Below are 25,082 nucleotides of genomic sequence, written 5' to 3'. Positions count from 1 at the left end.
TGAACAGTGGAACTCGCCTATGTCGTCTACATTGCTCATATTTTTGGCATGGCTCTTGGCGGTTAACATAACATATAATTCACTGTGGCTTGTAGCGTTTTATTGAATTGAATTGTAGATTGAGAGATATAATAAACGCCCCTTAATAACACGCCTCCTCCATTTGTTTTGAGTTGGAGTGATTAGAATATCGCCACAAAGTTAGGTCATAAAACAATTGTTCCAAGAAACGTACCTGTTGTTCTCGAACAAACTCGTGCGCAAATATGAAGCTAAAATTCAGTTGAATTGCGCGTATCACGAAAAAAATGTGTTTATTTGTTTAAAATTGGCAAAACTACAATCAAAAGAATACGTGACGCATATGGCACATAATAGGATTTGAATTTGCCCGAAATAATGGCATTAATTCAACAATATTGGACTGTAAATTTACAAGTTACACAGCGCAAGAAAATTAGAATATCGCCTTTGGGTTGAATATAAGTAAAACTGATGAACTACATAAAAATCCTTACATTTGACGGCACGAGTAACGTCATAGTTCAAGTAATTTAAGAAACGTGTTGTTCACAAACAAACCGGTGTGGTATTATGCAACTTAACCAAGTTTATCGCACGAAACGCAAAAAATGCGTCTATTTGGTTGCAATTGGCGAAACGTTTACCTAAGACGTATACTTTCTACTTGAAAGATTAACACTATATCATCTCCGCAGCTAAATGGAAGCAACCGAAATCATGGCACGTAACGGAAAAATGCATACATTACTCTAATCTTGTTTTTAAATTTGAATAAATGTTACTCACGATACAATAGCTATTTTACAATGTTGAATAGAAATTACAATAACCAGATATATGTTGGTACATTGCCATAATGTAAAACATACTATAAAACGAAGAATATACGACGTGCAAAGCGCGAAAAAATTTGCGTTTACATAGTTAAAGTAGGCATAAATATACTTTGACAGGCATTTCCAGGGCCACATTTGGGACGCTGATGGCCTGAACCACGCTGAGAAAATAATTCTTAGCCACATAAAAAAGCTGCAATAACTTTGTCGCAATTTGTTTTACTTTGTATACCTGAAGGGGCCAAGGGTCACGATAAAAAATGATTAAGAATCACTATGTTCTGAATTATCTTACTAAAAGGTAAGAAAAACTGATTAGCCTTTTTTTAGTATGCAATAGAATATTGCAAAGAATTAGATTGAAAAACGTTATATTCTGCGATCTGTCGATTGATTAAACAAAAGAGTAACCCGGCAAAAATACTCGTTGTTTCTTACAATCTATCTCTTGTATTGTTGTATTCCAAAAGTGTCTGAACGTACGAGTGCGTTGCTCCAAAGTACGTTGGCATGCTGGGTATTGTCGGCTATACACGTCATGCAAGTGGACAAATTGTCTCAACGAGTGGACAAATGGTAAAAAAGAATACCGCAATATATAATAAAACTAATAGAAGAAACGCCACGACATAAATGCAACCACGTTCAAAGAGAGAGTAAATCACATAGGCCTACTGTATTTACAGTCATTACTTTAATGAATGTAGTTAGTTCATTTTCAATTTTTTTCAAGGAAGTACACAAAGTAGTCTATGTCTGATGTCAATAGAAAGTTTACTTTCAAATAAATTAAAAAAAAAAAAGTTTCGTACTAATAAATTTCACTTTAATGCGTGATCGGCTTCATTAGGCTACTTGTATTCTACTAAACTAGATTCTACTTTGAATAAAAAAACATTGACGAGACACAATGTCGCAACGCAAAAAAAGATGATTGGTTTGCATAATAACTATATAAGCCACGCAACTTATTCGTGGTGATAATAACAGTTCTAACTTAAAGAAGATTGCTACGTTTAAAGAACGCGTTCGCATTGTTGATTTTCACAAAACAAAACCAAACATTACCATTGATTGTTGAATTTAGGTCAATGCACTTTATTGTTGTTTTATCTTGGATGTCGAAAAGCCATTTGCAAAAATAACAATTTAGTCTTCATAAATTAAATATGCGTACCTTTTTAACAACGAGATAAAGTTTCGCTGTCGCCATACGCTTATCGGGCGTACGCTTGTTGTCATTTAAAGTGCAAGATTTCCTGGGATATTACTTTTAACGTAAGGCTAATAGCGTGTTTGACGTTGTTAAACGAGCAAATACTGAGAAGTCAGCATACACAATTCTGCCTTCATTAAGGCCTTAAGAAGGAAGTTTTAAAAGCATTAAGTTAGAGATTGTTAATTGGATTCGATTGCGAACTGTTCCCATCAAATGCGCCGTTGACCAATCACACATTAAATTACATTACATCCCAGGTGTGTTTATTTACAAATCTCGGTCAGCGAATTTTCTTTTCTAAAACGCGTTTGTTTATGATCAAATTCTGGCAAGGCACCGCCCGCCATCCTGGCGCCGTTGAAATGACACGTTGCCGATCCTTGCACCTGCCACCGAAGCGGCAGGTGCTGCGCTACGCATCACTGATCATTCAATAATTTATTCTTCAACGGAATTAAATCGTGAGAATTCTCGAGTTTTTTATGTTTTGTTTCACGCGTTTTTTTGTTTGTTGTTGAATAAACCCAGATTACGCCACGTTGATAAATTTAACAAAAGTGATCTTTAACAAACAACATGGTAAAATCGTTAATGATTTCACAACCATGTTTCGTAAAACCGTGCTGGATATTATATGTTGTTAAGTTGAATAAATCCTGGCTCTATAAAATACCAATATTTGCCTTTATATAACCAGGTTTTGTGATGTGACTATAAGGATAGTTATTAGTTTTTGTCAAAATAAACCAAAGCGAAATTGATATGCTTGCAAAACGAAAAAAAAAACAATTGGCGAGAAACATTGACCAGTCTGTTCCTAATTGGATAATGCTGATATGAGGATATTTAAGAACATAACATTGCCATGTTTTGTTACCCCGTCTGCAACAATCTGTTACCAGCAAATGCAGACTGAATATATTTAAATCCAGAGAAGGAGTGATAAATGGCTTGTGTACGGGCGTAATTTTATTTTGCCCTTTTTCCCCAGGCGCTATCGTAGATGAAAGGCGTCGCAAACAATCTTATCTACGCCGCCATATGCCAGCTCCGGGGCGCGTATCATGCCGCATTTTAAAAGGTCGGTAAAGAAGTAAAAAATTGTAAGGCAAACTACAGGCGCCTTAAATGGGAGAGAAGGCAAAAACGCGGAAAATATTCCAGTCTCGCAATAATTAGTCATTATCGTACTTTGGTGCTGTGGCCTTGGCACACATTTGCCTAATGAGGTTTTTAGCTTATAAATTTGAAGCCCGTTGTATTTAAGTTAAGTTTATGACAATATTTAAACTTAAGCGAAAGCGCATCTCTACAGTAAAAACGATATAGTTCAAAGTAACACAATATGGTAATTTGTGAAGTTCAAAAAGTTTAGGTAGAGAAAATATATGGTAAACATAGCAGTTAAAACATTTCGTTTGGCAAAGTTACGTTTAGTGTAAATTTGAGCGATTTAGTTCCAGTTGTAGAGGAGCCTGCGAGCTTAACACCTCATCATAAGAAGTTACGACATTTTTCTTACCTGAAGTTCCTGCTGGAAATTTTGAACAACAATTAATATTATTATTTGCTTTCAGACTTTTACTTCGTTATAATGAATGGCAGGACCGATCCTGTTAATTATTTTGGAAAACAACAGCCGCATTTAGTCGACTGCTCTGGATATTCTTCATACAACGAACAGCAAAGCCAAGGCACAGTATCTCCCTCCCACGTATTACAACATACATATCAAGGAAATCAACAGCCAGGTACAATCAGTGGAAACTTCGGCACGTCCTATACTGACACTTTAAAGTCAGTATCACAATCTGTCCGATATCACCCGTACCATCATTTGCAGCAGGAACAGCAGCACAATAACTACGTGGATACTTCATCTTCTAGTCAAATTCAAGTCAATTACGCCCAGCATCAATATTCTAATTCTCTACCGACAAGTTACCCAATTCACCATAAGCAACAAGTCAACTGTTGTTTCAACGACCTCGGCGGTTCTCAGCAAAACGGGTCTTCCAACTTTATTTGTACAAGCACAGCTTCGTATAACGGCAATAATTGCAACAACATCGAAGCTCAAGCGCTATATTCAGGAATAGGTTCGTCAAACGCATACCAGGTTCGATAATTTCGTATACCATGCAGTTTTCGTGTTATGCTTGGCGCATATATTTTTAAAAGGGTAAATATTATTTTGCGTTGTTTGTTCAGGTTGACCATATACGCTTTTAGGTCTGAAACCAATGATACTGTAGTAACCTATCATTGCTAAAACGAAAAATAAAAAAAAAAAAGTTAAAAAACTTGAACTTTTTTAATGAATAACTTATTGGACTTGTTAATATAATTTGCGTGTATATTTATCTCTGCGAAAACTAAAAGTAGGTAACACAATCAGCAAAATCATTTTAAAGTGGAGTCTGACGTGTAAAGCTATTAATTTGTGTTATGTGCTCCGTTTTTTAGGAAAAATGTAGAAACAATATATCCATTGCTATTGTGGTACTTACCCGAAATTGAGAAAATAAAACATCAAAATAAAAACCAAATAAGTAAACGTGGAGACGATTTGGCAAGTTTTAGGTCGTAAATAAGGTAGAAGGTTCCACGTTAAAAGGTTTACAATGTAATCTCAATTATGCCGCGTTTACAAATATAGACTACATACCAACAATTTTCGACTACAAAAGAAACGTTTACTGGAGGAAGCAACTTCCAAACGAATTGTTGGCCTTCTGAGTATAAAGGTAAATATGTTTGCATCAATATAAAAACAAAGTGAATTGCCATTGTAAACCTAACCCTATAAGGGTTAATTTCATATACTGTGATCCTTTTAATCATTTTTGAGAAATATAGAAATCATGTTTGGCACCTTCAATCTAGGTTTTCTCTTTTTCCCGGATTTTTTCACTCCCGGGAAACGGGATTGAAAAATGAAAATTCCCGGGAATCCCGACGAAAAAATTATACCTGAAATATCGTCTTTATGACGTTTAAAATGATTTTATATTAGCTCCAAAGATTTAATCAAGCTCATTTATGTTCTGAAGTCTTGCTTCAATCTTACAAGACCTTCTCGTATTAAAGTCAGCACCATTTTTTGTTTTTATTTAATAAAAAGCACATTTTTTTTGGTAGAATAAATTTAATGAAGTTATTTCGGTGGTAAGCACAAATAAAGCAATTAGTCAACGACTTTAAGGCTGGATCCCCACCAGTCTTCAGACACGACCCGACGAAACATGTCTGACTGTTGACTTGTCGCGTCGTGCCTAAAAGCGACTCTGTCCAATTCCCACCGACAAAGCACGCAACCCTTAAACTGGTAAAAACTAAGCGATATGAAATGAAATGAAAACTTTGGGAGAAATATGGATTTGGAAACGTAACAAGCGGTTTATACCAGGGCTGGGGAGCCACCGTAAAATAGCATTAGCTCCGGCTCCAGCTCCGGAGCCATCAGGCAATTATTAAATGGCTCCGGCTCCAGCTCCGGAGTCGTAAAACTCAATCCTTTGGCTCCGGCTCCAGCTCCTAGGTAGTAAAACTCAAATCCTTTGGCTCCGGCTCCAGCTCCGGAGCCATCAAACACACACCCAATGACTCCGGCTCCAGCTCCAGCTCCGGTGCCACCAGTCACTTATTCAATGGCAAGTTTTAAAAAGTTTTTAAAAAAACTTTTGGCTAACTAACGTTGGAGATGGAACAAAATATAATTTCTTAGCTTTAGCACCACAAACTATGGCCCCAGCTCCACAAAAATAATAAAAAGGGCTCCGGCTCCAGCTCCACAAAAATAATAAAAATGGCTCCGGCTCCGGCTCCAGCTCCACAAAAATAATAAAAATGGCTCCGGCTCCGGCTCCAGCTCCACAAAAATAATAACAATGGCTCCGGCTCCGGCTCTGGCTCCAGAGAAAATGCTTAGCTCCGGGCTCCTGGCTCCAGCTCCGGCTCCCCAGCCCTGGTTTATACGGCAACACAAGTGCTAGGTACACCCTATTTGCAAAAATATATTAAGAAGGTGGTTCTTTCTAGTCACTTTTTTAAACTGTATTGAAACATGATTTTTTAATTTCAAAATTGCACAAGAATTTTGTCAAAATATTTTTTGACCGCAGGTTAGAACTTTTAAAGTTAAAATTGTATTATAGGGTAGATTAAATTCCTATTTAAGTTGGAAAAATACAAACAGCGTTTAAACGTATGTAAAATTACAATTAGAACAAACTATAAAAGGCTTTTCAACCGTTCCAGGATTATATTTCCATAATAATTTAAAAAAAATTCTGCTTAACCTTTCAAAATAACATTCCTAACAGAAAACTTGTAAAATACTTGTGGTTTCTATCAAAAAACATCTTTAGTTACGGCGAAAAGTAGTGCACGCGCTATCTCGCTAAAAACGCGTTCAGTCGTGTCTGTCTGCTGTGCGTAAAATTTGCGTCAAGTCTGGTCGGTGGAGACGCGACAACAAAATAAATAGTGTTCCTTCTCATTAGTCGCGATCAGTCTGCGTTAAAGCGTTTTTGTTTAACCGATGGGGATTCAGCCTAACAGGGTTGGTAATATTTTTTTCTATATATTAGTCAAAAACGACAAATTTTTGCTATGTTGCCGAATAACTGGGATTAAAAAAAATTTCCCGGGATTCGGGATGTTAATTCGCGGGAAATCCCGGGAATTTCCCGAAGAGGAACCCTACTTCAATCCAACATTAATTTATAAATTTGGGTATTATGCTTATCTGTTTAGAAAACCTTTCTATATAAATATGTTAGTTTATGTTTTTTTAGCTTTTATTTATTTTAGACTGAGGTTGCATGTAAACTAACATATTTTGTATTCAGATTTCTGTTAATGTGTTGTGTATTGATTTTTGGTTTAGATTTGGCAGTCCACCCCCATTCAACAGGAGGCTTCCAAAGGACAGGATTCTTGTGCCCCCAAATTATGGTTAGATTTCTTATTATCACCGTGATACACAATATAATGTGAACAATTGATCAGTGCACTTACATTCTTTTTAAAACTATAGCGATGTTTAAGGTAGAATATCATATCCTTGGATCCAAATCTTGCTGTTTATTTCGGGTAATTAGTACCGTTATAAAGTGTTTGTTTTACTACGGAAAGGTTAAGCCTAATAGTACATACACAAGTGGCATGTTTTGGATTAATTACTGTGCTTGCTTTAAATGTAGCCATGCAGTGTAGCATCAGCATTTTTTTAGGCGTTACCTTCACCTTATCTTTAAGTGTCAATCAAATGTTATTGGGCAAGTGGCAAAAGTGTAATGCCTGGTACAGAGATTCAGCGATTTGGTGTTAAGTTGGAAAAGTAACATTCCATCATAAAACACACAAAGTATGCTACGGGGTTAATGAAGCTTAAATTTTGGCCAACATTGACTAACTTGTATTCTTTGCAAAATATTGTTTGACAGATCACATTTGTAATACAGTAAAACTGAAGCACAAAAATGTCTTAAAAATGACCTAAATTTAAGAGGTCATTGTGTTGCCTTGCACACACTATATGGGCAAAAAAGGTTGGGGCAACAACTTTCTATAATTTTGTATGTCTTTAGTGTAGTTGTGCATCACAGTTTAAACAACTGTTTTAAATGGCAGTTGCTTAGAATGTTAATCAGTTTGTAATTCACTTTTTTGATACTAATGTTATTCAAAGTAACTAATATATTAAAAATATACTAGGATTCAACATTCTGGATTTGTTATTATAGATTGAAAATGTAATATTGTAGAAAACCTTGGGATTCCACTTTAAACATTCCCACTTAAGAACCTCCAAATATTTTTTTTACAAACAAAACACATCGTTTGTAGTTTGTTTTAGTTTAAAATTAGTAAAAAGTCAAATGAACAATATATATTTAGGATGAGTCTGCTTCAAGTCCTGAAGTCGAATTTGAGGTATGTCAAATTTTGGTGATGATTTTCAGTACTGTAATTGTGTGCTTTTCAGATTGGAAATTTCGGCCTGCGCAGGGAATTTATCACTATGGCTTGTGGCTGTAGCAGTGCATTTTTAGTGGAAAATCATCATGAAATGTGTTCAACCTTAAAAACTCACAAAACTCAGTTGCACTTGCTATTTTTTATATTCAACCCTGCCTCAATTTTAACATCAACTGTATAACAGCCGCACATTTTTAAGGCCCATCAACATCTCACTAATGCATATCCAAATTTTCAGATAGTATTGGAGCGATGATAGACCCTGCTTATCCAAGTCACTTTGTTGTATCAAAAAAAAAAAAATTTTCAGTCATTAAAATTTATCAAATGAGTTTAGAGAACAAAACTTTAGAAAGATTTTGTTTAAATTGCGGGTTTAATGCTGTACCTAGGAAAATGGTGAATCATTACTTAACTCCTGATAATCTTTTTTATCCAATTTTATTGCTGCATGATTAAGCACATTTGTTCCAAGATTCTTTGTGTTTGAGTTTGGACAACGGGCTTTTTGATATTGAATAACACAGTTTTGTGTTGGGTAAGAAGAAGAATTCTATTTCTTTGGTATAAAATATTAACCAGTCCTAAATGTATTTTCATCATATGCTTATTTTTTTAAGGTAAGTCCTGAAGCCAAGAAAAAGGGACCAAAAAAGAGAAAGAAAAAGGGTGCAAATGAACCCCAAAAGCCAGTTTCTGCATATGCATTATTTTTTCGGTAAGTCTAACGTAACATTTTTGTTACTTTGGCGATGACTAAAAAGAATACCTTTTCTAAACTACCTTATTCCTACAGTGATACGCAGGCTGCTATCAAAGCAGAAAATCCAAATGCAACTTTTGGAGAAATATCAAAGATTGTTGCTTCAATGTGGGACAGTTTAAGTGAAGAAGCAAAACAGGTTAATAAGCATAAATGTGAAAAACCTATTCTAAAGAGTTTTGCGAAGTGTGGCAATTCTGGTTGTCTGTTATACAAAAAAATGCAATTGACCAAACATTTGAATGTGGTCTTTAGTCACTTATTGTTAGTTAATTTAATTTCTGCTTCTGTTTTCAGGTGTACAAACAAAAAACGGAAACTGCAAAGCGTGATTACTTGAAGCAACTTGCAGCTTACAGAGCAAACCTTGTTTCACGGGTAAATGTAATAATGTTTAATGCAAATAGTGTTACATTCAAGAACCGCTTAAAGTGTTTAAACTAAGGCCTTTTCTGTCGTTTAGAATATATGTATAAGACTAGTATTTAATGTACCAAGTAACAAAAAATATTACCGTTATATATATATGCTTCCTTTTTGGGATGCGGTCTTTAATAACAACTTTTTTACCTTGAACTACTTCATTGAAAATTTATTTATTGGGTCCAACAATTTCAGTGTCGTGGAAAAACAATAACCACAGAATTAGATGCAATTTAATCAATTGATACAATGCATATTAGTTCTTAACAGTGCTACTGGTTGGCCGAATTACTAAACCGCATACATTCTTTAGGGTGGTTTAGATGTGGATGACGACAGCCAGCCACTGTCTGTACTAAAAATGCAGATGAAAGAAGTGGGCAATCAGCGCCAGCCATCACTGCCTCCAATGCCAAAGCTTCAGATTGCCCCATCAAGACAAAGAGGTATATAACTGATCTAAGTAGATTTGGAGCATTGTAAGTTCCATAAAAATATGATTCTCATTAAATGTGCCATAGCCTAACAATATTTCTTTGGCAGAATGGTCATCTATGAACATACCCGAAACTAATCTGTCTACCATGAGACAAAATGATGTCACTCCATGTCCTGACAGAATTTCTCCTATTCCAACAGCAGGGACCATGACTTCTGCTCATCAAGGAATTATCCTTTCATCTCAGGTGAACAGTTCTAACATATCACCTTCTGCTGGTTCTTCATGTGTCGGCCCACCTCCAATACAGCTACGCAATATGGTCCCAAAAGCCACTTCTCCAATTGCATTTTTCCCCAGCAAACCTGGTCAAGTTATTAAAGTTCTTCCAGCAAGTCAAGTATGTTATCCCTCAAATCAATTTTCATGTTTTTAAATTCTCGGTGGATGACCTGTTTGTATCTCCCTTTTTGTTGTTTGTAAAGGCTGCATCAATCACCAGTTCGCAAGCTGGAAGAAGTAGAATTATTAAAATGGCTGACATGCTACGCCCTGTTACAACCACAGCTTCTAGGTCCACAGGAGAGGTACTGATTTTGTTGTGAATTTCAAAACTGCCTCAATTTTTTTTTTTTTTTAAAGGGTTCGTAAATAGTGGGTCACAATCCAACTTTAACCAATTCTTTAGGCCTATTAATTTGAACTAAGTTAATAATTTAGTATGTTGTGGAAATAGATGCTGCTTAGTTAGAAATGTTTCTATTGTTCCACATTTGATTAAGTCTCTAAAGCAGTGGTTCTCTTTTTTTGGCTTGCAGTAATCAAAAAAATATTCGCAGCACATTCTTACAATGTTAATATCATATCTTGACAATTGCCACTAATACTGTTGGGCCAGAGTTTGTTAAACTGTGTGTGGCACTCAAGGATTATGTACACTGGTCAACAAAATTTCACTTTTTTTTCAAGGAGAATGTGAGTATTTTATATTAGATTATTTTTCGCACTGATTTTGAATATACCCCTTTTTCTGTAGCATATCACATTTTTTTAGATATCGTCCAATTTAAATTTCTCGATAAAACGCATTAAAAACAATGCACAGTTATGCTACATGGCTCTTAAAAACGTCTGTCATATAACTTTTATACACATAAAAATCCTTGCTGACAGGATGTTATAGCTCAAAATGTTGTTTTTGTTTGTCATGTAACTAAAGGTACTCTGGAATTTAAGTGACGTTCATAACCCATCAACGTGTAAACCCAAGTAGATCATCAACACCTTCTGGAAAAGATTTCGATTAAAAAAACAATTAGTACACAGTCACTAAATGCCAGTCAAGTGTGTAATTCCACCTTTTTACGATGTGTATCTGTTAGAATTACCTCATATTACGGCCCATCAAGATTATTTTCATTTTAATTAGCTTAGTGGTGAAAACCTCTGTAGAGAAATGCTCAACATAAAACTCCCACTTTTCTATTCCTTGAGCAAGAAAATTTTATAGGGGGTGTAACGTTTGTAATATCAGTTGCTTACGGTTCTCAGGCTTATAGTCTCTTTTAAAGTAATGCATTTGGTAGCACGGCCGTAGTAGCAAAAATGTGTGTCTACTGTAGGTCCAATTTGTAATGTCTTATTACTACATTAATCTCAAGCAAGTTGTTTTATTTTAATCCTAATACAAGCTGTTCTAAATACTGTTGAAAGAGACAGATTTCTAGTAAGGCTGTTAAATCTGTCTGGAAAACAGAATTGGTTTTGAACTTTCGTTTTGTTATTATTAACCTATTTCACCAACATCTTTTGAGAATACAAGACTTCCGTGAGAAGGAAGTGAAATATGCATTGGGGCATTATGTAGTACAGGTCGCCTTGTTAAATTTAAGAGCTCAAGTACAATTGTTCAACATATTAATATCTAAAATGATGAGCACACAAATTTTAAAACAATAATTAACCATACTACTGATTAAAATATGGTATTGCCAAACATTTATTCATGTCGAGTTTTTCTGCTGTAGTGCTATGAAACAACAGTTATACTCCGCTCGGAAGCTGTATATTAATAATAAGGCAATACATTGAAATGCAAATATTTCATAAACCTGATGTGCTAGAAAAAATGAGGGCACTTTCAGAATCAGCACCGAAAACACTTTTTCACATCTCTGTTTAAAATTTGCTGTTGACCAGTGTTCTGTTAGCATCTTAACATCATTGCTATAATAAAATGATTGCAGATATTATTGTGTTTTAGCACTCACATTTAGACTTGTTATAATACAAAAACAGCTACACTGCTACACTGTTATGCCTAATTGTGATACAAAACATATTTTCTAAATTACCAAAAGTTTTGCAACACACTTTAGGCATACAGTTTAAAAATCACAAACCTTCTACATATTTTCCAAAAAATTTCAAATATTATGGTCTGCAATCTATTTTATGTGTCTTATCAAAAAGTAATTGCTGACCCTTAAGGAAGTGCAAGTCAATTTCATATTATACAAATTATTTATACATTTCAACTATTTTTATACCAACAGGATACCTGCAGTGTTCAACCAATACTACAAATGTTGGCCCAGGAAAGTGAAGTTGGGGAATCAGAAGGGGTAAGTTAATCTATTTACATCCAGGGTATTGAATTACTATTTCCAATGTATTCAGAACATCCAATCTGAGCCTGGCCAAAATGATATTCATGGAAAACTGGAATATGTTGACCTTACCCAATTACCAACACCCCCAGCTTTACTAGTAAGTGTTTAAAACTTCAAAAAAATAAAATAAAAGTAATTTTAAGATATTTTTTGGGCATTTATACGTTTACTGCTTTATTCTAGTCCCTACCTATTAAATCTATGTAAAATTCAGTAAGACGTAAAATTAATTTTATTAACCCAGTTTTATTGAATAACTGTAATATTTGAACCAACTTTCTTTATTATATAAAAAATTAACAGTTTGTAGTTTGAAATAATAACGTAGTCTTGCATTGTACGTCTGCTATGGTTGCAATAAATAATATATTATTTTAGAAAATTTAATTTTTTTTATTTGTATCCAATTTGTAATTTTTACATTTTTTTTATGCATCTTGGTAGTCTCATGCCAGAGGAAACCATCAAGAAGTTGATTCAAAGCCGGTACAAATGTGTATTCGTGATGGTTGTAACAATTTTGCTGTATCAGACCCACAGTGGAATGATGAATATTGTTCAAGTGAATGTGTTGTTACACATTGCAGGTAGGACCTATCTACCAGTAGACATACTTCAGAATTATAAACAGGGTTTTGTAAAAAAGTCATTTTAAGTTCCATCGGTTGCCTAGGTCAAGTGAACTCCAAGTCGAATCTCTGATATTAAAATTGGTAAACTCGAGTAATTATAAGCAATAACTGTGCAGGCTAATTGTTACAAGTAACCAAATTTAAAAAAATGAAAACACTTTTGACATGCAAACTAATTCAACATTTATTTCTGCAGAGATGTGTTTGATGCATGGGCCTCCACAAGAAAAATAAGTGCTTCTGTGAACTAATGGGCCCAAAGAATACGCCAATGTAAAAAGTGCCTAAAAAGTAAATATGTCATTTATTACTGCTGCTCCCCTCAACAGAGTTTCATTTTATTTTGCTGTCTGAAAATATATGACCATTGCTGCATTCCTGTGAACTTTTGTGTGTGGTTCGTTTACTGCAGTGCGATTAATAAATGCTTTGTACTATTTGCAATTTTAATTGTGCTTTATTGTACATTTAACACCAGAACGGCCGAGGTGTCGATTTCGACACTTCAAATTTTGATGTATATTTTTTGCTACTTAATAAGATTACTACAATATAAATTTTCAATAGCTTAACTTTCTTCAAAAGATTTTCAATAGCCTAACTTTCTTCAAAGAGTATGAATAAGATTTATTTTAACCACTATATTTATGTGGCCCAAAAAAAAAAATTTTGGACACATGTTGTTTTTGTCTGAATTATTTTTTTTTTTTTTCAGTCAATTTTTTTGTGGCACACTTTTGACAAGGAAAAAAACATAGCTAGAACATGAAAATTTCACAACTGTTAAATACCATCCCAAAGTTGTTTCTAATATAAAAAAAATTTGCCCAGGTTATAAGGGGTGGTTTTTAGGGGGGCAAAACTTTCATTTTTTGTTAATTTTGGTTTTGATCATTTTTCAGAGATAAAAAAATGCAAAAAAAATCTGATATATTTATGGATGATGGATACATTACATATACAATGCTAAATAACAAAATTTTAAACTTTACCCCTGAACTGATCATGCGGGGTGTCAAAATGTAAAACACTTTAGGAAATTTCAATGATATATTTACACTAGAAAAACATCTTAAAACTTCACAAATGTTAGAGAACCATTTGAAGCTGATGTTAAAATAAAAATTTTACCTCTAGAAAAAAAGGGGAGTAATTTAGGGGGACAAAATTAAAATTCGGCCGTTTTTGTGTTTAGAGGTGTCTAAAAAACTAAAGAAAACATTGTTAAATAGTTTTCAATTATAAAGACAAATTATAGATTGCTCCTCAGGCAAATTTTGAACTTCAATTTAAAATAATTAACCTATGGGGGAAAATAACTAAACAAAAATATAGAAATTAAAGTGATTTCATTTATAGAATAAAAACTGGAAGCAGAGTGGTGTACACTGCCTGGCAGATTTTTTCATTTAAACTTGCGGCGGTAAAATATGTTGTTTTGTAAAAGCAATAAGTTAATTTACTAAGAGAAGCCTTTTTTAAAAGGCAAGTCGCACGCGCTTAGTTTCACTGAGACAAGCCACTTCGCACAATGAATGTTGCACGCGCTGGACAAAAAAAGCACAGTAGGCAGCCAGATATGAACGAATTCTGTATTGAAGGTTTTCTGCCGCTAGATTGGAGTAGATAGCTGTAAAGAACTAAATCGAATCGTCACACTATTGACTTTTGTTCCCAATGAGAGGCGTACAGGGGTGCAAGGAAAAATTGTCAAATATTTTTTAATTATAAAGACAAGTTATAGGTTTGCTTCGCACCAAAATTTATATAAAGACCACTGGCAATCAATCTTGTAAAAGTGCACCATGTCCAACCTATAACACGCAACTTCGGGCCACATCCGCTTTTGCCTGCTAAAGCACCGAAACTGGAAGCACAACATTGGGAGTATATGGACACTGACAAATAAGACCCGTTGAAAGAATATAGAATAACTAAGGTATAACACCCTGGTAAAGTATAGTGGAACTGCGCTATACCCCCCTGGTATAATATAGTAGAACCGCGCTATACACCCCTAGCAAAATATACAAAAACCGCACACCCTGTCTAGTTTTTAATTTATTTTTTATAACCTGTTATACCTCCATCGGCCGACGTGTCGAAATCGACACCAAACGAATTTTGGAAATACAACCATACGTTTGCACTATCAGCCTTTATATTTGATTATCCTGGGGCCTTTATTCTGTCCAGTGATTGTTTATCTTATTTAGATACAACGTTTATGACGAGTTTAAGACGTATTATAGGTACTTTATGCATATTTGATCTGTTGGCAGATGACACTAACTTCGGAAATTCTCACGGCAGGTTTTGCGCTATGTGCAGTTTGTACGTTATAAGACTATTATTCTCCTACTTTTCTGTGTAAAAGCGATTTGTAAAAGTAACAACACCCAATATTAGCTTTTGTTGTTTCATACGCGTAATAGCAGCGTAAGGCTGTTTCAACACAACGCAGTCTGCATGCAGAAAACTATAGTTTCAGTAATATTGTACAGTTTTGTATGCACGTTTATGTTTCGGTGTTAGAGTAGAATATGTCACCACACAGGTTTATTTATACATTGCGGCCGAAGACATAAAAATCATTCTAGAAGATTCTGAAATTGACCAGTCTGACGATGAAGAACATATGCCTGAAGAAGGGCTTCAAGCACATGAGACTCTTCAAGTTATGATGAAGATTTGCATGATGCTGCTGATGATGATTCTGGCAGTTCTTCCAACGATCACAGCGTTATTGGAAGCTCATTTCAGTACAATACATAGCCAGAAATAGAGAGAAGTGGGCGCCTTTACTGTGTGCAAGAGTAGTACGTTCCAATCATTCAAAGTTAGTGCGGGTTAGATCAGGTGTAAATTCTAGTGTTCGCTATAAAGCTTGTCGTAGTTGGTGGCCAGTAAGTTTATTCACATTCGTGAGCCTATGCAAGCATTGGTCCGTAATTACATAAGGAACTACAGGCCGGATTTGAGTTTGACAGTGGATGAACAGTTGTTTCCGACAAACAGGTGTCCTTCCATTTTATGACAACATATAACTTTTGGGTACTAGCGGAGGTGAGCTCCAAATACGTTTGTAATATCTTGCCATACCTTGGCGCTCTGAGACAAACTGTATACTCCGGCCGGACCGATTTTGGCGTGACAGGAGAACATGACAACCGTACTATATGAACTCCACTACATCGAAACTAAAACAAACTGTCATTGTATTTCAAAGGGCATACTGTCAAGTCGCTTATAGATTTATTGTGCTTTCACATAATTCAGCATAGTTCGTTTTCAATAAAATAGCTTACAGCGCAGTAAAAACACGTGTTTCCATAAAGGAGTGCATCGTTGACTGTAGTTTTTGATCAAGCAGCCGCGTGACACTATATAGCACAAGAGCGACTGCGTTGGGGATTAGCTAAGCCAAAATGCCGGCTGGATTTGCCAGAACGGCCAGGAAAGAAATAGGGTATTGAAGTGAAATATTTAACACTTTAACAGGCGAACATGATAAAATTACAAGCACAAACAAGCATGCGTCGTTTCTCTACACTGTACAAAAAACGTCCGGCAGGAACAGGGGCGTATCCAGAAATTCGAAAAGGGGGGGTTCCGAATTTTCAACTTAGGGAATTCCCCGTTATTTTTTCGTGTGGCGTTAATGATGTCATAAAATAATGACGGATATGACTTCATAAAATAGCGATGGTAATGACTTCATAAACAAGAAAAAAAATCATCCCAAAAAGCCAATTAACGTCCAGCAAAAGCGAACATTTTTAGACCCAAAGCTAACACGTGCGATGTCGACAATCCTGTCAGGCGCCAACTGCGAAACCGCTTAGTGTGCAATCGTTAACTTTAGGCGAAAAACTAAACCAAGACCGTGAAATATCTGTGATTAATTTTGATAGATCCATGTACGGGACTAGCTAAATTACAAGCACGTCTGTCGCCCCCTGCAATACTAAACAGAGATCATTTTTCCCAGGTGTTTTTCGATTAGCGCGACATATAAAACTACTTCGAAGAAACGGTATAACTTTAATAGTTAGTTAATCTAGTTCAGCGTTTGATAACCGTTTTAAGTTTTTCGCACCTGGCGAGCGAAGCAAGTGTGATTTTTTTTTTTGGTATAACGGCATTTCTTTTAAATTTCTTGCAAGTTTTTATTACATTGCCGAAAATAAAAAATGTTATAATGTCAAATATTTTTGAATACGTTTTTGGTTTGTCCGCGACGCACTTGGCAGCTTTCCACGGCGCAAAAGTAAAGAAGCGCTGATCTAGTTCAAAATACAGCATCAAAACGTTAACAAACCGGACGTAGTAAAAACATTCGGCGAAGCGCGAAAATTTTTCGCACTTACGTAGTTAAAATAGTCAAAAGTATTTGAAATGAACTCGTGTATAGTTTGTCAAAGAGGCGAGGGGCCCGATGAATATCAGTTGGTTGCCGACCCCAGTCTTGCACCAACATTTGACATTAACGCAGACAACAAACAGCGAGAAACATCAGCACCGTCTACTATAACTCGACGTTTTCAGGGAGAAAAAAGCGGAAACCGCTTGATTTATATTATTAATTGTCGAACACACACTTGCTGATTAGCCAACCCGAACGAATAACTAAAAGTGAAAGAGAAAATCTATCTAGCGTTTACGGTCGACCAAACAAAAGAAAAAAACGCTTTTTGCGTTTAATTTTGGTTTCGCATTAGCTTAAGAAGCGTGACCCAATTACATTTAAAAACACGCAGCTTCGGACGGTAAGTAAAACTCTGGCAAAAACGAACAAAAAACGATAATGTCACTTACGAAAAGGGGGGGGGGGGGGTCCGAACCCCTGGATACGCCACTGGGTAGGAATATCAACTTACGAAGCTTGATAACACCAGCTTATCGAGGGGTTTAGAAATGATTTAAAGCGGAAGGTAGTCCAGAGAGATGTTGGCCCAGTGCAGATAAGGCCATCTGGAAAGCTCAGGAAGTGTGCGGGACAAGGTTGCCAAAATAATACTGTTACAGTTTGCAGCCACTGCTACCTAGGCCAACTTATGGAGTGTGTGGTAACGGCGATTGGCAGTTTACAGAATGCCCAAACTGCCATAAAATGTTCAACGTGGGTCCTGATATAAACTTTTAAGACATACCATATGTTACATACGAACTATATGATTTTTTTCGCAGTAGTTAACATTTTGCATAGGACCTGCCATAAGAATGTTTTTTGTTTCTTGACGCTAATAATGTAAAAATTTAAAATCGACTTGCTGTAGTCTTGCTTCTTGTCATCTGTACACGCAAAATACATCCTAAAGTCATCCCGAAATCATTCCCTATGAGTTTTTTCAAAAAAATTACTAAAAGTGTTCATTTTTTAGAGTGGTGTCAATTTCGACACCACCGTCTGTTGGAGGTAAACTTTTTTTCCAGATTCTACTGTTAAAACAAGTCCCTAACTAGAATCCCATTCCAGATGGATGTTCAAATTCAGAAATTATTTTATCCATCAAACCTGCTTGCTCTGGTGTGAAATAAAAACTGAAAATTAAAAATAATTTGGTTATAAATATTTCACTTTTAAAAACACTGTAAACTAACTGTACCCAAGCTCCTCTTTCAGAATTTGTAGGACTGAAACGTCTTTTCCAGAACAAGCAATCTAAAAAAAACAATCTTAAGGATTAACCACCAGTCACTACTAGACAGAAGCTCTGCTAACAACATTTTGATTATCTTTGTTTGGAGTTGGGTCAATTGCTTACAAACAAAAATAATTTATGGTTTACATACATAATTGTCTCAAACGATGTCTTTTTACTCACCACAACTGACTGCATCAGTATAAATAAATTTTCATCCATATAACTCTTTGTTGAATGTGTACCATCAAAATAACTTTCATTCCATGTATATTTTTTCAAAATTAATGAATGCTTCTCTTTTACTTTGAATGGGTGTGGATTTAGCAACATTATCAACAAAATCAGGGTGATTTCACACTCACTTAATAGTTTGGAATAGGAACCTAAACATTTAAATGTCAAATTATAAACAATGATATGTATAGATTACTAAATAATTTATTTTTACCGAATGGACTATAATGTGAGTTTTCAGAGTAAACTTGGCAAGTTTCAAGCAGGGTTGTACCATGGTTGAGAGCGGAATGATAATCATCTATTGAAACACGCATGTTACACGGGAAAGTATAAGGTGGTACAATAATTACGGTACTTACTAAGCAATAAATACAGTGTCATAAGTTTTTTATGGGCTAGAGCTGATTGTAGAGGATTCATGACATGTAATGCAATGCAGTGATGGAACTGACAAACCGCCTTATCATATTGGTGATTATTCTGCAATAATAAAAAAAAACAATAATATAAACCAGTGTGGTCCGAGGTTGACAGTATGGGGGGCCACAAACCAGCACTGCGGGTTTGCAGTCGATGCAAGGATATTTATCAATGTTTAAAAAAACTTAAAAAGTTATGGAAAAAAAGCATTAATGATTAACATTCAAAATAAAGTCAGAGATAAAACATGTAAAAAATATTTCCCGGTCTACACATACCAAAGGTAGCACAATTTTTTGTAACCCCCTCCTCTAATTGTTTGGATTCAGTTTATTTACACGTGTACCCTGACAAATTTCAATCATATCCAAACAATTTGAACAAGCTTGCTGTTCATTAATTACCAATCTTGGATAAAACCCTTTAATGGTGCGCATATACAATTATAAAGTAATGTTCGCAGGCCATAAATAATTATGTATACTTAACATTCTAATGTTTACCTGGAGCCATTCACCAAGCTCCCAACACAGAGAAGCTGCTTCGACTGTTAAGTCATTTTCAGTACAAACCTAAATGACATAAAAGCATTTTTTATAAATAATAGAATCAATAATTTATTTTTATGAATTAGGATGAGGTAACTACAACTTACTTTGACAATTGTGTCACAGCAACACAATGCAGATATCAGGAATTCGCCGCCATTTGGACAATGAAGATTTTCCATACTTTTGTGAGCCTCTAAAAAGGATTTAGTGGCTTTTAGTAAGTGGAAGATTTGACCAGGTGTATTTCCCATTGATTGTTCACATCTGAAAAAGGGTAGACGTCTTGAAAACTTTCTATTTTAATATAAAAATTAAGAATCTTTAAATACCTTGCAACAGCTTGACCACAAAATGCAGAATATGCACTTAAACCATTGTTTGAAAGTGATTTTGCAATCTGGTTAAACTCGTTGCTTGCTTCAGAGTAATTTGGCTTTTTCATAAAACGCCTGTAATAGCAAAAAGTAAATTAGTTTAAGTTCTTTAGCGACCTCCCCCCACTAGTGCAAATAAGTAGTCCAGTTGCTTTCCAGTCTGGAAAAAATAGCAGATTTGGGTGGTGCCTGGCCAAAAATTTCAGGGTGTATTGAAGTTCAAAAGTGCACTCCAAAAATCAAATATGCACCCCAAATAAAACCCATTTGTTACACTATTGGGGTGCACTTGCCATACTTTTCAGTTGGGCTACGAGTACTAACCGTTGACCAGTCAACCTCCTTAAAAAGCAGTTTATGATTTCAAATTTATTTAGTATAACCACAAGCAATTGTGCACTCAGCAACCTTTCTTTACAGATATAAGAGAGTGGATGTTTTAGTAGTAAATAGACATTAATTTGATGCCGACAATGAAACGTTGGTAGATTTAAATTAAAAATAGAAACTGGTCTAGAATCCCACCACATTTTCATCCAGGGGTTTATATTTCTAACATTACTTGGGTTAGGGTGCGAGTTTGGGTATGGTGGGTCAAGTAATATTCTTATATTTCTTCTCCTATATTTATTTCTTCCCTGCAATTTTAACTTTAACAACACGTTTTGTTACTCTAAAAAAGTGGTTGAATTCTAGACCAGTGCCCCAAATTTTTTAAATGAATTACTTCTTAAGTTTGTTTGAAACCAGTTTGTAGGATGTAAAGAAATCTCCATCTTGGAACATGGCCAACACTTATCTTTACAGAAAGGCTAACATATATTTAACAAAGGTCTGAATCTAAAAGGAATTGTCCAACAGGAAGGGTCTTAATGTCAAACAGAGCTGAACACTTTTCATAAGAATGTCAAATCTGAAAGCAATAAATATTAAAATGTCACCAATAAATCAAGATAAATTCATGTATGTATGCAAGTAAACATTTCTACACTAATCAAATTACTTGTTGCATAAGACATTCTTTTGTTACAAGTCTATGATCAGTAATATACTTAGTCATCACTAGGTACGTCATAGTAGAATACAAAATTCAAATGCGATTCTTATCCTATTCCAGTGGTTCTCAACCTGGAGGTCGCAAAGGACTGTCTGGGGGGTCGCCATGTACAATTTCTAAGGCAAATTAGGCAATATGAGCTAACAGTTTAGAAGAATAAAAGGAGCAAAAGAACCGCCGGTCTAACATTTGTCTTTGTGCGGATTTTGCTGCAGTGAACCTGTCGCGTTTATGACGTCACTATTACACTTTTCAATTAATGAATCAAGCCTACATTCAGTCAAACGATGAATAATAAAAATGAATGGCTGTCAAACCAGGATTGCCAGAAGGCCTAAAATTTGAACCAAAAACAATGAATTGTCCTAATTTAACTGCTGTGTCCGACGGTTTGCAAATCATTAGGGCAGTAAGCTTTCTGTCCTAATTTGGCCGAATTTATTTGAAACATTTTGGGATGAAGTAAAACCACGGGCTCACGAGGCCTACAAACTTTGTTTGTACCAACTTTAACAACGTTAATTGAAAAATTGTTCGCGCTTCGCGCGATTTTGATGCGTATTTCTGCAATAATTTTCTGCAGTACTAAAACGTCAGGTGTAGTATAGGGCGCTTTAGTTCCAAATTGAAATTTAGGCCAAGTAACAATAACATTTGTGCTAGTAGGTTACAGGCAACGTATTTCTACTTCTCAGCGGTATCATAACATTTAAATAGCCTTTTCCAAAACATCCACAGAATACCGGTAATAAAATTTTGGTCTTGCCGTTTTGGCTAAGAGAAATAGAATTTACAGACAGCTTTATTATTGCACTGCTGTTAACGACTAACCGTTTTGTAAATTTGTAAGGAATTTTGGCTGATCACCAAGAAAAGTTACCTCCATAGTCTTGCACTAGGTTCATGCTAAATATTATTAGTCCTGTTTGGGGTTTTTGGTGGGTATTGGGTGGGGGTAGAACATGGAATTAGTGTTAAAAATATTAGGGGAAGTAGCGATGTACTCAGGGGTGGGTTTGGGGTTAGTTGAAGTGTTGTTTAGGCTGCTGACCTTTTAGGTCTTATTCGGACGGATTAAGGACTTATTCCGATTTAGACGGTATAAGGCCTTTTAATAGGCCTATAGGCCTACTACTATTAGTTATTAGTCCTATTTTGGCCTTATTCAGGATTGTGTTTTATTCTGACGTTGGTGTTTTTCTTATCTCGGTATTATGGCTGGAGTCCGATAGTTTTTCGTCCTTGGTATATCGGATTGATACGTCACAAATTGAGGCATTTAAATCAACGCACATTATTTGGGTTAGCGTGCTGGTTAGCGTTTGGGTGGGTTAAGTCAAATTAGCGCATTGTCCAAGACCTCAAAATGTAAAATTAGGACTTTTGATCCTTTGGATGCACTAATTGTCGTAAACCTTTTTGCTTAGAACTGCACTAATTTCTAACGGATGGGGTGGTCTTATAGACTAGCTCAGGGGCGTGTAACCTTTCATACTGCCGGGCAAAATATGCGCATTCGAGCTAGACCACGGGCCACTTGCATATCTCGTCGACTATACCTGTTAGTGACTATCACGAAAAGAAAACAGTTTCGTTTTTAGTTTATTGCCAATCAACGGAAAGTATTTTAAAATCACTTTAACTGAGTTTAAACTTTAAAGTGAGCTTTGAAGCTGGCTTGCTTTTCCAACCAACCTATCCAGGTTCACTTTAATTGTCCAGGTGTACATTAGTCAGTTCTTTGCGATGAGGGGATTTCGTGTTCGAAAAAAAATGGTTCACACGCGCACGTTGAAACCGAACAGTGCCATCTTTGTAGCGACAAATTTTCTCAGCTGTGGAAGCTTGTTTAGATCGAGGTGTTTGTGGTAAAAAATTACTTTTTAGCTTTCATGTTTTTTTTTACAACTAACATGAAAATTGAAATTGATTAAATATGGTTTCACATGGTAAGGTTACGATATATGAGAAATGTTGATTATTATGCACTTTAAACAAAAACAAATTTAAGGCCAAAAGTAGACTATAATTTCTAAAAGGGCAACAGACTGTAAAAAACAAATTCGAGAAATTTGGTCCTTAAAGGGCCAATCTGGCAACCCTGTATCATTTATCTCTTTTCAATTTTTAAATCGATTAGGCCACAAGAGCGCCAAATTTATGTCGATTTTAGAAAAATCGTTTATTACCACGAAACAATTTATTTTATTTGGGATTTCACAAATAAAAAGAATAGGCTACTTGAAACTTGAAAGAACGCAGGTGTTTATATATATCTTATTGATTAGCATTTTCATAAACTGAGGCTTTTCCTCGAAAAGTAGACTTTCAGTGAAATTGACTGGTGTAGAATATCCAAATTAAACAAAGACAAAGTACTTACACAATATGGCTACTTACAAAATATTCAACAATATTGACCTCGAAATCGAGTAGGCTACCCGACTCAACAAAACAACAGAAAGACGACTGCTACAAATATTAAATGACGACTGCTATGGTTTTTACCGGCTCTTTGCTTACATTGGCCAGATGTTAGTGGTTATCTTTTAGCAAACGCGAAAAACAAAACAACTGGGAAATCGGGCATAAAATTTCAAAAACTGGTCAACTCAGCAACATGCTGATTGTTTGAATGAAACACACAGCCAGGCGACATTGGCTATACCAGCCCTGGTGTGGGCGCGACCATGCACTGCTTGACCAAAATGCCCCGCAACCGTTGCAACTGGATATCCGTTTTATTATTATTACTATAACGCTTAAACAACAAAGTAAAGATACGAAATTGATTAAACAAATAGCACCTATCAAGAAGCGACAGGTTGGACTAAAGGCCAGTCAACCTAATTTTTTAATTTCGAGTTTGTTGAGTTTAAAGCACACATATATTCCATTTTCAGATTTGAGAATAAAAACAAACGTAGAAATCTTTGCATACTTACAACGGTAACAAACCGCGCACACAACAATATTAAGCAATTCAACAAATCATAATCAAGACGACTCCCAGGCAGAAGAGTTTCTTACAGGTTTTTTGTAAAAGGGATCAAATAACTAATTTCTTGGTTTAAAGCTAAAATATAGGATTCAAAATCTATCATGTTTGCCACAACTTTGCTTCTTTTTACTCTTAGTTGCTACGTAGGGTCCAATATAGACTTAAATAATTTGGTTTTTAGTTTACGACCAAAGTTATAGAAGGTAAGTACCAAATATATATTATTTCAGCATTATAGGCACTAGGGGTAGGGCACCGGGCAATTTTTTCTGTTTTTTGAACAATGAATATTCCAAATAATAAGGTTTCATGAATGAATATATATCGCAGGGTAATAATTTAAGTGGAATTTATTATCCTAAAACAAGGTTAATTATTTTTAAAATGATTGAGAGGGCAACAATTCTCTCAAAAATTAATTGGGAGTCCGAAAATGCAGTGTTGTAAACAAGTCATTTTGAAATGACTCAAGTCCCAGTCAAGTCATATGTAGAATAACTGAATTCCAAGTCAAGTCGTTTTGAATAAATAGCAAGTCAATTCCAAGGCAAATCCTTGTCATAAAAATTACACGTTAAGGCTATTAACATTAGGTAAACTCGTACGATTATGAGCAATACCCTGACTAAAAATACCCAAAAGGTAAATCGTTTTAAGCAAATCGTTTTTTGTGCAAAAATTGGGATAAATAACCCAATTTTCTTATAAAATGTTTAATAAAAACACCTAACCCAAGTCATTTTCCCAAAAGACTTAAGTTAAGTCAAGTCATTTGAAAACAGAGTTAAGTGTACTTAGGTC

General features: G+C 35.3%; 2 protein-coding genes across 5 annotated transcripts; one reads left to right on the top strand and one right to left on the bottom strand.

Annotated features, from left to right (window-relative positions):
* The first annotated feature begins 3,663 nt into the window (after window positions 1-3,663).
* Window positions 3,664-13,431, top strand: LOC146160454 (TOX high mobility group box family member 4-like). 3 transcript variants are annotated; one of them, XM_083384513.1, is made up of 14 exons: window positions 3,664-4,198; window positions 4,739-4,826; window positions 6,971-7,038; window positions 7,984-8,019; window positions 8,685-8,782; window positions 8,861-8,966; window positions 9,125-9,205; window positions 9,564-9,696; window positions 9,794-10,089; window positions 10,175-10,276; window positions 12,245-12,313; window positions 12,369-12,458; window positions 12,806-12,948; window positions 13,190-13,431. In XM_083384513.1, the coding sequence occupies exons 1-14, from the start codon at window positions 3,674-3,676 to the stop codon at window positions 13,242-13,244; spliced, it is 1,890 nt and encodes a 629-aa protein (XP_083240639.1). In that variant the 5' UTR covers window positions 3,664-3,673; the 3' UTR covers window positions 13,245-13,431. The 3 variants fall into 3 exon arrangements, with proteins under 3 accessions (XP_083240639.1, XP_083240641.1, XP_083240640.1); XM_083384515.1 differs by lacking the exon at window positions 10,175-10,276 and having other exon boundaries at window positions 9,794-9,936; XM_083384514.1 differs by lacking the exon at window positions 10,175-10,276.
* A 2,807-nt stretch (window positions 13,432-16,238) lies between these two features.
* Window positions 16,239-21,266, bottom strand: LOC146160453 (40-kDa huntingtin-associated protein-like). 2 transcript variants are annotated; one of them, XM_083384160.1, is made up of 9 exons: window positions 20,951-21,264; window positions 20,179-20,298; window positions 19,954-20,113; window positions 19,802-19,870; window positions 19,238-19,358; window positions 19,090-19,176; window positions 18,822-19,024; window positions 18,603-18,658; window positions 16,239-18,537 (listed from the first exon to the last, which is right to left on the bottom strand). In XM_083384160.1, the coding sequence occupies exons 1-9, from the start codon at window positions 21,007-21,009 to the stop codon at window positions 18,456-18,458; spliced, it is 957 nt and encodes a 318-aa protein (XP_083240286.1). In that variant the 5' UTR covers window positions 21,010-21,264; the 3' UTR covers window positions 16,239-18,455. The 2 variants fall into 2 exon arrangements, with proteins under 2 accessions (XP_083240286.1, XP_083240287.1); XM_083384161.1 differs by lacking the exon at window positions 19,090-19,176 and having other exon boundaries at window positions 20,951-21,266.
* Window positions 21,267-25,082: the final 3,816 nt, after the last annotated feature.

The sequence above is a fragment of the Ascidiella aspersa genome, chromosome 3 (assembly GCF_963924565.1).
Source record: "Ascidiella aspersa chromosome 3, kaAscAspe10.2, whole genome shotgun sequence".
Lineage (NCBI taxonomy): Eukaryota > Metazoa > Chordata > Ascidiacea > Phlebobranchia > Ascidiidae > Ascidiella > Ascidiella aspersa.
The sequence above is the reverse complement of the archived record's forward strand: the minus strand, read 5'-3'. Positions and strand labels throughout refer to the sequence as shown.

Coding starts and splice junctions, on each gene's coding strand:
- LOC146160454 (XM_083384513.1), top strand. CDS start 3,674: ATGAATGGCAGGACCGATCCTGTTAATTATTTTGGAAAACAACAGCCG. Junction 8,967..9,124: donor TAAGTGAAGAAGCAAAACAG/GTTAATAAGCAT, acceptor TTCTGTTTTCAG/GTGTACAAACAAAAAACGGA. Junction 12,314..12,368: donor AAGTTGGGGAATCAGAAGGG/GTAAGTTAATCT, acceptor CAATGTATTCAG/AACATCCAATCTGAGCCTGG.
- LOC146160453 (XM_083384160.1), bottom strand. CDS start 21,009: ATGTTCCAAGATGGAGATTTCTTTACATCCTACAAACTGGTTTCAAAC. Junction 19,177..19,237: donor GACACTGTATTTATTGCTTA/GTAAGTACCGTA, acceptor GTGTTTCAATAG/ATGATTATCATTCCGCTCTC. Junction 18,538..18,602: donor ATTCTGAAAGAGGAGCTTGG/GTACAGTTAGTT, acceptor TTTAATTTTCAG/TTTTTATTTCACACCAGAGC.